The sequence below is a fragment of the Ostrea edulis genome, chromosome 2 (genome assembly GCF_947568905.1).
Source record: "Ostrea edulis chromosome 2, xbOstEdul1.1, whole genome shotgun sequence".
In the NCBI taxonomy this organism is placed as follows: Eukaryota; Metazoa; Mollusca; class Bivalvia; order Ostreida; family Ostreidae; genus Ostrea; species Ostrea edulis.
The window spans coordinates 38,913,565-38,927,328 of record NC_079165.1 but is presented as its reverse complement, the minus strand read 5'-3'; the positions used below and the strand labels follow the sequence as shown (position 1 = coordinate 38,927,328).

Here is a 13,764-nt window from a genome sequence, read left to right as displayed (position 1 = left end):
ATAAACTATCTATATCAATAACATCATTATTACAGTTCTAAAATTCAAATTGAATTATCTCCCTTTCACAAGTTTCAATAGATACAAAATCACAACAAAGATGTTGACATACATACATACAGACAAGGTAATGTGACCCCAGAATTTATAGGCGTCTTGCTGTTATTGTAGAGTATTTCTGTGCACAGTTTGAAAACTGTATGGTGGAAACTCTGAGTTATCTCATCACAACAAAAATGCTGACAGACAGCAGACAGTGATTACTATAGGGCTTCCACATTTCATGCAGGGCCCTAAAAATCCAAATGTTGGTCACGTGGGAATTGGATCTCTCATTGTACGTACAGTCAAAATCTTGGGTCTTTAAAGTTTTGCATGATACAGTTTGATTCATATTAGAGGAGTAGTAGCATGTTTCTGGGTCTGTAGCTTTTAAAATGTCTGAACCATTTTCATTATAGACACATAGATGGGTAGCATTATTCCTACATGCCCCTTCCCCACATTTGCAGGGGGCATAATTACAATGAAAAGTAAGGCCATATCAAAATGTCTGTGAGCCTAGTCTTCAGAAAAAATTGGCCGAGTAGTACATGTACAATTGGAGATGTTGAATATGTTAACATAAGATCACACCAACTGACAAAAACAGGGTGCAATATGTCACTTGTGTGTCTCCAATACAAAACGCAGAGCAAATAAAAATACCTTATTCATATTGCCCCCCCCCCCCCCCCCCCCCCCCCCCCCCCCCCCCCCCCGGTGGAAACAAGCCAGTTACTGCAACATTTTCCTTGAAGTTTTTCATCCAACTTTGAGGGGTGCACTGTGAACACCAGCGAGCAATGCAACCAAGATTTTATAGTTACACGTAATATCAAGTATTGTAGAGTCACGGATTTCTCAATAAATCTTAACACATGTACACAAGCACGGCCAGATTTGTAAAAAAAAAAAAAAAAAATAGAAAAGATTATTTATTCCAATATCATTTTTATACCTTACCTTTCTGGTTCAACAAGTTCTCCCACAAGAAAATTCAAGTAACTCCTGAAAAAAGAGAAATTTTTCTCAAGATTATTTGAAAGACAATCGATCATCATAAAAATTCATGTCTGAAATTCATCTGAAATTTCCATTAGCTTGTTCTATCAGAATATAAATTTTTAATATTTTCTTTAAATTGTCTTATTAAGCTGGAATATTCTAGACAGCTAACAGGCGGCCTAACTGAGCAAATTGAGGGGGGAGGGGGTGTAAGAGGAAAGGAGGGGGGGGGGGGGGGGAGAGCAGGTAACTCAAGAGATCACCATTAATCTAGAGCACCTCATTAGAAACATTGCTGCAGTGTGTTAAGGCTGAAATGATATATTAATTTCCTTCATCTGAGTGCAGGTGGCCCTCTGCTATTAACTTAAGATAACATATAGAATAAGTTTGGATGAATTAACCATGATTTACTTGACATACATTCATATAGAATAGGGAACAGAACAGTTTATTTGAAATTTCATAATTGCTAAATCTTAAAATAGTATTTATGAAGAACAGAATTTCATGTAAATGGTTCTTTAAAAAACATCTTCAAAACATTTTCTTACATGTTTCTAAGTAAAAACATTGATTACCTAGGGTGACAATGCCATGAATCTGTGGATTATAGGATGAGCAGACCTAAACCCCGAGAGTCATGGTGCGTACAAACTTGAAATATGAGATGTTCTTGTACATCAGTTTGACATATTATAATATACCCCATGATGGTTCTTAAAAGACTTACAAAATTTTCCTATATATTCCTAAAGATTTTAAAGTAAATGCATTTTCAGCCAGTCTATAAACCACAAAGACCCAGAGGTTATGAATTTCACAATTTTAGTAGAACTAAGTTGTTCAATGTTCGAGAAGAAAATATTTAAGGGGAATGTGCACCTGACCAATGGGCAAGAATTTCACAATTTTGAGAGGATATCTGAAGATTTAATGCATTTTCACTCCGTGATCTTCTATCCTGAGGCCTAAATCCCTGGTTCAGGGACTAGGATTGCTCCTAGCCAAAACTTTGGAGGAATGAATCATTTGAACATTATGGTCCCTGGGCCACTTGATTTATACTTGATACAGAGGTCTTATAACATTTTAGAAAAATTCATGCTTTTAACTTTTAGTACTGACATAATAAATTGTATTGCAATTTCGGGGGAGAATTATTTACCATCCACTGTAGGCCCAAAATCCCGAGTAAAAGGAAATAGCAATTGTTCCAGCACTGTAGTCACTTCCTTCAAACGCATTTTTGAAGTTCTCTGTTTCCCCTGAAATGGAAACAAAATTACAATTGCAATGGTAAATTATTCTGCTAGATTAAAAAATACACAGACTTTGTAGAATAACATGTACTAGTCAGTCTCACCTCCTTACTATATACATAGAAAAAGCAAGTGAAGGTAGCTAATGATCTGATAATTCTTTTCAAAATATATATGTCAATAAATTGTATGCTACATGTAGCTGTAAAAACAGAAAATTAGTAAATGGAATTTTTCGTTCATTACAAATTATCTTTGAAAAATTAATGCACAAAAAATATTTCATAAATATGATCTCTTCAAAGCCCTTTGGTAGCTAGTTAATTTTTAAAAAATCTACTGAAGAAAAACAGCAGGACCAAGTTGATTGTGAGCATTGTGGCCTCACATTTATTAAGCTATATAGGTTATAGTTTACAGACTATATACTGTAATGAAACTCAATCTAAATATTCCTATCAACCCCTAATGTGACTCAACATGCTCAAAGGTTCAGTACACAACATTTTTGAACACCACATGTAACTAACAAATGTAAATTATATTTCATATTTTTTTCATGAAGACATTAAATTTCACACATAATTTTATAGTAAATTACAGCTCTACTATTGCTGTATATAGTGGGAATCAAAAACTGTACATCCTGATCTAAATGGAATATACTTCATTCCCATTTTCTGACATGCACCCATCTTTGTCCCATTTTCCATGCATAATTCATGCAACTTTTTAAGAAGTTTTTAGAATATGCATTATCACACAAACATTATCTAATTTTCTTTCTCACGTTCACTCTGGATAAAATGATATCCAATATTATTTATTTTAACATTATCAATGCAAAGAAAATATATTGAAGGGAGACTTCTTCATTTTCACCAGTATCATACAATGACCCATATGTATTAAATTTTACTGTATTCTTGTGGTTTATGAAAGAGAATTTACCAAAACCTATTTTTTTCAAATATTATTTTCAACCCCTATTGTGACTCCAGCCTGGACCGGGGTCATGGTGGGAACAACTGAAATCTATACTACAGGACGGTACTCGAATATTCATTAGACGAATTGTACCCCCTATTGCTCTACATTACAAACAGATTCAATTTGTGACTCTCTGACACTGAGCCTTTCATAGAGCATTCACTCATTGCTCTCTATCTCTTTTCCATTCATCTGATCTAAAATAAAAACCCACTGGTGAAAAAACCAAAAAATTTAATTCATTAAAAATGAGTTTGATTTTATATATAATTTCTAGTGTTCCAGAAATCTTGAGATGGTACATTATGTTGATACGTGTACATTCTGAGGTTCATAATTTGCGAGTGGTTGTCGTTAGGCATTCCCTATCGACAGTCTCAGCAAAAGCAAGACACTCCGTACAACAGATGTTCTGGGTGGATGTAAAATTTGACAAATTTAAGAGACAAAAAGAGGATTATAATTTTGATGGCTATGATCTTGGACATGTAATCATTATAGATATACAAGGGTTTAAAATTCATAAATTTATCATTTACACAAAAATAAGCACTTCATGTAATAGACTATGATTTTAAAAGTTCTGGAGCTTACATGGCATACTTCTGCTAGCTACATCATAACATGTATTAAAGAAACTGACCAACAATGTAAGCATTTAAATACTGCAAAGACCTTGAAGAGTACATGGTAATGGGACTACAGAGTGCATGTGTTATCATGATGATGTCCATCATAATTTGCACCCATTTTGCACCACTATAAACTGCATCAGTTTCAACAATACAGTTTACAAATAGGGATGTTCCATTTGCAGTGCTCTCTTGTCAAAATTGGATGTTCTATAGTTTATAAATAACCCATGACACACAGGCCAGTCAACACTTCAATGATCCCATCAGTAGCGAGTGTAATCTCAACTTACCTTTGCCAATAATGTAATACATCCCAATGACGATGATGATGGCCAGCGCAACTAGCTTGCTTATACTGATGACCACCTGGACCTTTGCTGCCCATTTGACATTATGGCAATTCACTGCTATTAGTAGACCTATATAAAACATATTGAAAAGTAATTTATGTTAAAGTGCACTACAGCCCTACAACAGTTACACACTAAATAGTTTGAATTATCATGAAGACGACTACATACTCAATTTCAATTGGATTTTTTATTTCTGTTCTCTATGCCGGGTGTACAACCCCTGAAGCACCCTGTGACTACACTAGAGGAACACTTACAATAATACATAGTGTGTGCCAAAAACCTTTTTTCGGCAGTGGTGTAAATTCAATAGCCTGAATCAGATTGGACTATAGTCTAAGTGAAGGCTATAACTTACAATGAAATGAACAAACAAATGTCAGATGTGTTTTAAAATAAAAATCTAAAATATCAAAGCCCTATCTTAAATAATTCAAGAAATATTGTCTAGATTAACTTTTCTTAAAAGTAGGTCAAACTCCCAAGGTCAATGTCTCAAGGTGAAATTTTGGTAGCAAAGGAATTTTAGGTCTTGTCACAAGAAATATACAATCATGTATTCAAAAAATGTTTAAGAAACATGTATGCCCCCATGGTGTAAAATTGGAAAGGGTTATACACATGCATATCATTTAATTGATAGTACATATAGTGACAAAACAGTACAAGATATTGAGCGGACATCTTCCTGTGTCCAGAGTGGATTGACAGTTGACCATGTGACCTCAAATTCAATAGGGGTCATCTACTTCTTAATATGTACTAGTGTACCAAGTTTGGTGTCAAGCAAGCAAATGATTCTTAAAATAAATAGGAAACAATATATTACTATGTCCAGTTTGACCCTTTACCTTTGACTAGGTGAACTCAACATTAATAGGGATCATCTACTCATTACACTGTACTAGTGTACCAAGTTTGATGTCTGTCAAGGAAAGGGTTCTAAAGATAACAAACAGACAGTATCTTCATATGTCTAGAGTGGATTGACCTTTGACCTGGAAATCAATAGAGGTCTCCTTCTACTCATAACCTACCTACATGTGAAATATCATTATGATCAAGTGAATGGCTCTCAAGATATTGAGCAGACAACATGTGGTCTAGCTACCAATTGACATATCTATCGATAGATTGACCAACAGGTGCAAACCAATATGCCCCTTATTTGAAGAGTGGCATAAAAATATAGAAAACCCCAAACCAATAGGCAGATGGAAGGGTGGTCAGACATCACTGTACCATAATACATTCCATCTAACTTAAAGATGGGCATATGAAAATTTAAACCCAATTTCGTCCCCATTCTTGCTCTTGGGAGCATAGCTTTAGAAAAGCCATTTCAGGGGCACAAATTAGCCCCATACCAAATATAGCCCCTTTCCCTGCATTATTGTTTGGTAAATGATAATCTCCTAACTAATTACTTTTTTTTTGCAATGACAAATTGAATGATAGACAATTATACAAAAACAAATACTCACAAAATATACAAGCAGCCAACAAGGCAAGTCCTTCTTCGGGAATGTCACAGTCTGGAAAAGCAGGTTTTAATATGTAAAGTGAAAATATCAACGCTGAAGCTGCAATTCCCACTGGACATATTAGCAAAAAGTTTATCCACAGACAGACGAATGCAGGGATCTTTCCAAATGCCCTTTTGATATAGATATATTCTCCACCAGATTCGGGTATCGTTGTTCCTAGTTCTGCATAGCATATTGCACAAAGTGTGTTGTATATGCCACATAACACCCACATCACCAACGACAGGCCCACAGATTTGACTTCTTTCAATATACCAACTGGAGACACAAATATGCCAGATCCTATAATAATCCCCACAATAATAGCCACTCCATGCAGTAATGTGATCTGTCGCTTGATGACAACCTTCTCGACTTTATCATCGCCAACATCATCAGATTTCTTTGAAGACCCCATTGATGTATCTTCCAAAATGTATCATTAAAGGCTGACCTGGAACAAAAAGAATTATTATACCTCAAGTAAATAGAGAATCTGGTTGGTCAAGTAACGTGTTTGACGTGCAACAAATTAATATATTCTTACCTACATGGTTAATTGTCCAAGTATTTTCCCGTAAATGAATTATCATACTTTGTAAGGCGTAAAAGGAAATTAATTAACCTCGGGTGGGATTACAAGTTCCTGCTACACAGTTTAATCACCTTATTTTGGTTGATACACAGATCAGATATAAGATATATCAACATTCAGGGAGAAAGGAAACATACATGTATGAAATGATTATCACACTACTCCATTTCCTTGATTGTACATTCTAAAAGACAGTGCTACCATTAGGGCAAGTTCAGCTGCACAAACACATCCAGCACTTTTTTCTTTGGTATTTTCAAATTTGTATTTCTGTAGCCTTGCTTTGTTTTCGTATAATAAACAATCTAATGCATGAATATTGAGGAGATTTGAAGATTGATTAATTTATTGATGTTTTCCGCCACACTCAACAATTTTTCAGTTATATGGTGGCGCCCAGTTTTTATTATTAATAATAATAATAATGATTAGCTTTATATAGCGCTTTTTCCAGCGTATGTTGTTCAAAGCGCTTTACAATACATTATTACTCTGCTTCCTGGGAAGCATAGTGCAAGCTGCCGTAACAGGTGCTAGAGCACTAACATTCTAACAATATCTTTCACTGTCTATAGCCAGGTACTCCTTTTACACTTGGATGGAGTAAGGAAATTCATGTAAAGTGCCTTTCCCAAGGATACAACATCAGCCTCGAACCCAAGACTTTTCGGTCGAGAGTCTGACAGCCTAACCACTAGGCCACCGATGGTGGAAGAGAAAACCCAGATACAATGTACCTGGGAAAAGACCACCGACCTTCTGCAAGTAAACTGGGAAACTTTCTCACCGGCACGAGCGGGATTTGAACCCACGCCGAGCAGAGGTGAGAGGCCGTGTGATTTGAGCTCAATGCTCTAACCACTACGCCACAGAGGCCCTTGAGGAGATTTGAAGAAAAATCATATTGCTTATGGGGAATATTATTTTTTTGGGTGAACAGACCTTACAATCTCACTATCATGCAATAAATGTATATTAGCACACTGTCAGTGCTGTGTTACAAAACTACAAGATGCCCGTAGGCCTTAAAGAGGAATGAACACAACATTTTGGTGGAATGAAATTGACAGTTTTGGGGTGTGTTTTTTTTGTAAATAAAGGTCATTATAAATAAGCGGATTCAAAATATGGAGAGTCCTTGGTCCAAAAGTCCTTGTCTCCAGGAATATTAGTGATTTCAATAATATATCAATTTCTGATGAAAGCTAGGTTAAGGAGATAGGAACTTGGACAAATGGACACAACAGTGATTATGTGCCCCCCCCCCCCCCCCCAATTTTTTAGGGAGCATGAAAATTAGCATAACCTGCATTTGGTTACGCATTTTTTCTGAATTGTTTGCAACCTTCAAATCCCATTTCCAAAGAAACATTTTATCATTTACATTATGACCTGGAACATATATTTCTTAAATTTTTTTATAGACAACCTTGTTCTTAAACAAAAATCTAGTTATTAACACAAATTAACTTGCAGCTGATTTCACCAACATAGCCTGAAAAATTTCTAGAATATCATATTGATAAGATGTTTGTTTATTAGTAACAGCTTTATCCAATACCACAGTCAGGTGTTTAATATCTTATGATCATAATAGATTCAGTTAGGCTGCTGTCGTTTCCGCTAGCCTGACCAATCCTAAATCCCTTCCCCAGAATTTTTCAAAGCATAATGTTCAAGAGATTACTGAATAAACATTGCTTTGGTGTTGCTGCTTGTAATTACTTCAAAGGACATTTATATCAAATAATATATTCAATAGCTGCATCAATCCTGTAAAATGAGCCTGGGGGGCCCTCCCCCTGTTCAATATGTTAATACAACATGTATATATACATACCGTAGGTAACCTGCAACTTAATCAGGATTGTGATCAGAATGTTTCTTTTAAAACTCTTTAAATAAAGTCAGAGAACAAAATTTAATTGATTTCCTTATAGACCTACCAACCAACATGTAGCCCTTCCTCGATCTGACTTGGATGTTAGCAGAAACACATAAATTTGTAATTTTAGCCTTCATGTTTAGTTCAAAAATAAATTCTTTTTCTAGAGTGAATAACTTTGAAATAGAATCATAGTGATTGTCCTGTCTCAAATTTCAACATTGGAGGAAAAAATTTGAGAAATGTTTTCTTTCTTTCTGAAATTTCAGTTTGGTAGGAGAATTTATTTGGTCATGACCTCCAATTTTTCTTTATTACGCTGAAGACATATATATGAATGGTCATTTCGTTAATGCTTGTATTTTTTCCATGTCAGCGAGAGTACACGTGTATACAAGTCTTGAAACTTGCAAGCATAAATTTTCAGTATATGTATAACCACGAGATTCTATGACAAGGGGATACATGTAGGTATTGATGATTTTATAATTTATCAAAAATATGTAGAAAAAGTAGCAGGAAATAATTATATGTAATGCAATGTCAGACAAGAGGCTTATGGGCCTTAATGCTCACCTGAACATCACACAACTCCTAGAACAAGAGTGATCGGTGCAATGTGTGCAATCTTTAAAATATTAGTTTCTTAGGATGTTTAATTCTCCATTACCAATTTATGACCTAGCTAGACAAATGTTTTCATTTCTTAATGACCTTGGTTAAAAGACCTACAGTACTTTTGTTAAAAAACAACACTAGAAAAAGTTAAACAAATCTAAGCCCAAGCTATTTGATTTATTTATGAAGATTTTAAAAAACTGGAAGACAGACAAGTGAGAAAAGCCCTGCAATGAATACTCCACCAGGTACTCTACCATTGGACTACATGCATGTATCTGGTTGGGTAGTTCAGCATGGTTGGACGGTAAATTCATCCTTATTTTTTTCTGGACTCAAAAGTTATCGAATGCCATAAAAAGTGTTGTCGGATGGACAGAGTGATTATTACTACATGGCACTCACCATATGGCACACCCTAATAAAAATTAAGAAATTTTGTTACAGAAATCAAAAGACAAGTGAAGTATGACCATTAAATTAAATGTTTTAATATTGTCAATGACCTTTCTGGTAGATTTAGTCAGTTTTAAGTCATAACACAACAATTCTAAGTACTCAATAAACTTTAAATACCAGAGGTAAGAACTTCATCCTATGGGAAAATGTCTTTTAGATATGTAAGTACCAGTCTTATGAAACTCTTGCCAGAAAATTTTAAATCTCGACCCAATTCTTTAGAGTGTAAAAGTGTCATCTCCTCAAACGTCCTCCCATGACGGAGACTGTCACGATGGATGTACAGCTTGTATCACTAGGCTAGATCTGTGTGCTAATTACTTGTCTGTGTTATTTTCGTGCTCTTTATCTGTTTGAATTTCAACTTCTCCTATCATTTACGTAATACTCCCATTATCATCTGCACTGTGATAAGAACATTTCTTTGCATGTGTGTTCAATGTTCAGTTCTAATGCGTCTTCCATGTAATATGTTTTGTCTTAAATTCTGATTATCTTGTTTTACTACTTTACTATTTTACCTTTTCAAACCTAAAAGGGCTTTTGTAAACTCCAAACTGTCAGAAAATCACCTTTAAATTTAAACATTTTCAACCAAAAGGGGGTGGGGAAGGTTTCAACTTAGTACTGTTAATAACTCCCATCCCTTTTGATCCACCAATGAAATTGATAACCTTTCTGTAATCTTTTCAAATTTTATGATTAGGTCTCTGGATCTAAATGAATACTTTTATCAACATTTTTCAGGATATTAAGGAAGAATAAAATAATAATTGAACTATATAATCAAAACTTTCCAATCATCTAAACAAAATAAAGAGGATTTACAAATAAAGAAGCAAAATAGAGAGCAAAGATATGGTGCTGAGAATTAGATGAAAATAAATCAATGCACGGTATCTGAGAGAAAGTACTTCTTAAAAGGTACATGGCACTATCAACTTAAAGTCTTTACCGTTGCAAAAAAGTGCAAACAATTTTGGCTTTATCAACAACAACAAAAATAGAAAAGGGCTTACAGGCACCTAGCTGCCTAAATGCAAGTGCGCAAATGCATACACATCATTTCCTATAGGGGGAAATTCAGAGAAAATATCTCTGCCTCAAACATCATGATGTCCATACAATCAACTTTAAAGTCCTTTTTGAATTTCAAATCATCAATCTCCCTTACCAGAGAAAGTTGAACATCACTTTAATGTACATCACGTATATACATGTAGTAGACGGATTAGGATATTCTTTGTTATCAGTAACATTTTCCATATATACCAGGCGAAAACAACGAAAAACATGAAAAATTGTAAAATGAATGTAAAGTCAGTCCAAGTACACACATTGAGTGAGTTCACATCATAAATTACTTTAGAAAATAATTTTCTAAATTCTTTTTGTTTTGGAAATTGACAAAAACCCTGTTTTTAAGCATGAAAAATAAGTGATTTAATTGCTAAAACTCACGACCTTCCATGGGCTCCCCAACCCCCACCCCTTGGACACCCACTGGGGCTTTGCCCTGGACCTACTGGGAGCCTCAAGGTGTCCCTCCCCCCACCCTGATCCTTCCGTACTTTTTGTACATGTCATTTTTTTCTGGCTACGCCCCTGGCATAGATATTACCTACATTACCAAAGATTACGCGTGTATCAAAACATTCCAATGCTTTATTATGGATTTATCATGTACTGCATTGTGATTAAAAATGATTTTCCTATTTCAATCTCAATGTATTTAAATGTTCAGTGCAAATAATTTTCACCATTGGTTGGATTTAAAATTCATGGTTTACTTTTTCATATTTGAAACATGACTGTTTATCTTTAAATTTTCCTTCTTGTAAACTTATGGTTGTGTGACAAACATGTGACACATGAATATGTGTCAATATTCTACATTTCTCTATCAACTGGTAGCACAAGTATTGGTAACGTACAAGTGTTCTGAAGATTTAACAAACGGTATATATTTCAGATAATGTGAGCTAACTGCAAATTTGTGTACAATTTTCAGACATGAGTATTCATCAAGCATATATATAAGCACAATTAATAGACCCTGCAGACACGTTTACCTATCCATACTAAGACATATAACATATGTATTGACAAAAATTGTAACCAATTAAGTTCTCTAGTGTTTTATTTGAAAGTAATTCAATAATATGAAATCCATCTTATAAGTGTGTTCAAGTTGTCAGCATGCTCTGTGTTTTGTTTGAAAATTAGAATATATAAATTATAATTTGCATAAAATATAATTTCCAAGTTCAATTATATAATGTAGTTACCTCAGTATCAAACAACTGAGAACAGTCTGCAAAAAATTGTCCTTCACAGTTGATTTAATATCAGTTTCAATGTTTATTTATATATTTAATATGACCATATGATAGCCTGAAATTAATTCCTATGTATAAAAAGATGCAGCTATCAGATACACACCCTTACACGACAGTAACATATGTATTGTAACCATATATTCAGAGATCCATTTATCTTACTAGTAAACTTTTTCTGATGTCACTAATATTTGTGTATGTTTATGAACCTTGGTATATGTTTGCTTATACAGTTAAATATTCTTATATAGTTTCCCAGTTTACTTTCGGAAGGTCGGTGGTCTATTCCCAGGTACATTGTATCTGGGTTCTCTCTTCCACCAATAAAAACTGGGCGCCACCATATAACTGAAAAATTGTTGAGAGTGGCGGAAAACATCAATCAATCAATTAAATATTCTTTCATATTGGGTAACAGGGGTATGACATGAATTACACCTTATTACTCAGAGAATGGGTGAGTAAATAGTGTGAGTATTAATACAGAACTACTTGATAAATATATACTTAGGCTTTATCTAGCTTTTAGATGTTACTACTCATTTCATATCTAAGAGATATTTTTTAGAATACAGTCGTAGGCTTTCAGAGGAGGGGATGGGGTGGGAGTCATCTTGAGATTATAATATTTCAAAACAGATATTTTGACATTCTTTTCATCAAGTATATTTTGTATAGTTATTCTTGATTTATGTTGTCACTTGTGAAGACATACAGGCCCATTACAATCTTTCTATTTTTCCTCTCTTATCTATACCACTGTTTGTTGAAAAATGTATTATTTTAAAATATATATGCAATCTAAAAATGCATTTCCAATCTAAAACATGGTACCCTGACCAGGAAATGGAAGCAAGTAACAAAAAATGCATCTCGTCTAAATACAAGTATAATGTTTATCTACAATTAAATACCAAACCATTGAATGCTAATTCAAAATCTTCCTGTAATTTAACCTTCCTAAGATACAGTTAGAGTAAAAAAAAAAAACTCATCCTTTTTCAATTTCTGCTCTCCCATGCATTTTTCATAATGTCAAAACATAAATAGGGGCTTAGAACAAGTAAAATAACACAGAAAACAGCAAACTTTTTTTTTTTTTTTTTTAGTTAAAATTAACATGGATGGAGACTCATGAACAAGTCTAGTGACATGTTCTTACCATGAAATTCGCATGTATTTGGTTTTGAATACAAAGCATAAATTCATAGATCATACTAGAGGCATAACGTAAACGATTTGATTTTGAACCCCAGACAAAACAAAAAACAAAACATTCGTGAACGTTTTTACATAAAGAATAAGATTTTTCTAGGTACCTTTATTTCCACTGATAATTTATCTTTATAATGCAACTACTGACACATCTATTTTTTTAATAAATAGGTTGTAGTTTAAGGAAACATGCGTTACATGTGTTGAGGATTTTTATCATAAAGAATAAATATTAGGCCTAACACCAACAGCGTGGAGCCGTGCGGATTTCGGTGTGCATTGGACTAAATACACACAGAAAACAACACGATACTGCAAGTGACAGATGAAAATAAAAGAAACTCACACTAAGCTCTGCTTTTTAGGAAAACTTCAAATAGACTAGATCACCTTCGTTACTTCAATGGCTCAATTGGAGAAACGTGTTGTTGACTGGGTGGGTGTAAAAGTAGTCATGGGTATGTAGGATGATGCAATATGTATATTCATAAACAATTGTTTCTTTGCATATTTCATACAACGCATTTTTCTTAGGTTCTAATATTATATTTAACTTGATTTTTCATTGTATTTAATGTACTAACCTGTGACGGAAATTTTGTTTTTTTTTAGAGTTTTGAAACATGGTTACGCATGAGTAGTATCCACAGGGACTTGTATTACACGTGTTTATTTTTTAGGGACTAGTCAATTTCATCACCGGGGTGGGATGGGGCAAATGGGCACGGAACACCAACTTTTAAAAACACAATTAGGCCTGTCAATGGAACATAAACTTTACTGAACTCAATCATCTTTGGGACATAAATTTTTTTTGAATCTTTATTATATGAACAAATG

At 34.2% G+C, this 13,764-nt stretch overlaps 1 protein-coding gene across 2 annotated transcripts in view; it reads right to left on the bottom strand.

Moving 5' to 3' along the window:
- LOC125680449 (large neutral amino acids transporter small subunit 1-like) overlaps positions 1 to 13,392 on the bottom strand; it is a 39,743-nt gene extending 26,351 nt beyond the window's left edge. For both annotated transcript variants that reach the window (XM_048920051.2, XM_048920052.2), the window contains exons 1-5: positions 13,271 to 13,392; positions 5,772 to 6,267; positions 4,225 to 4,353; positions 2,216 to 2,315; positions 1,006 to 1,050 (exon numbers count right to left, since the gene is read on the bottom strand). In XM_048920051.2, the coding sequence (XP_048776008.1) occupies positions 1,006 to 1,050; positions 2,216 to 2,315; positions 4,225 to 4,353; positions 5,772 to 6,231 (734 nt within the window). In that variant the 5' untranslated portion in view covers positions 6,232 to 6,267; positions 13,271 to 13,392. The remainder of the gene's footprint in view (positions 1 to 1,005; positions 1,051 to 2,215; positions 2,316 to 4,224; positions 4,354 to 5,771; positions 6,268 to 13,270) is intronic.
- Positions 13,393 to 13,764: the final 372 nt, after the last annotated feature.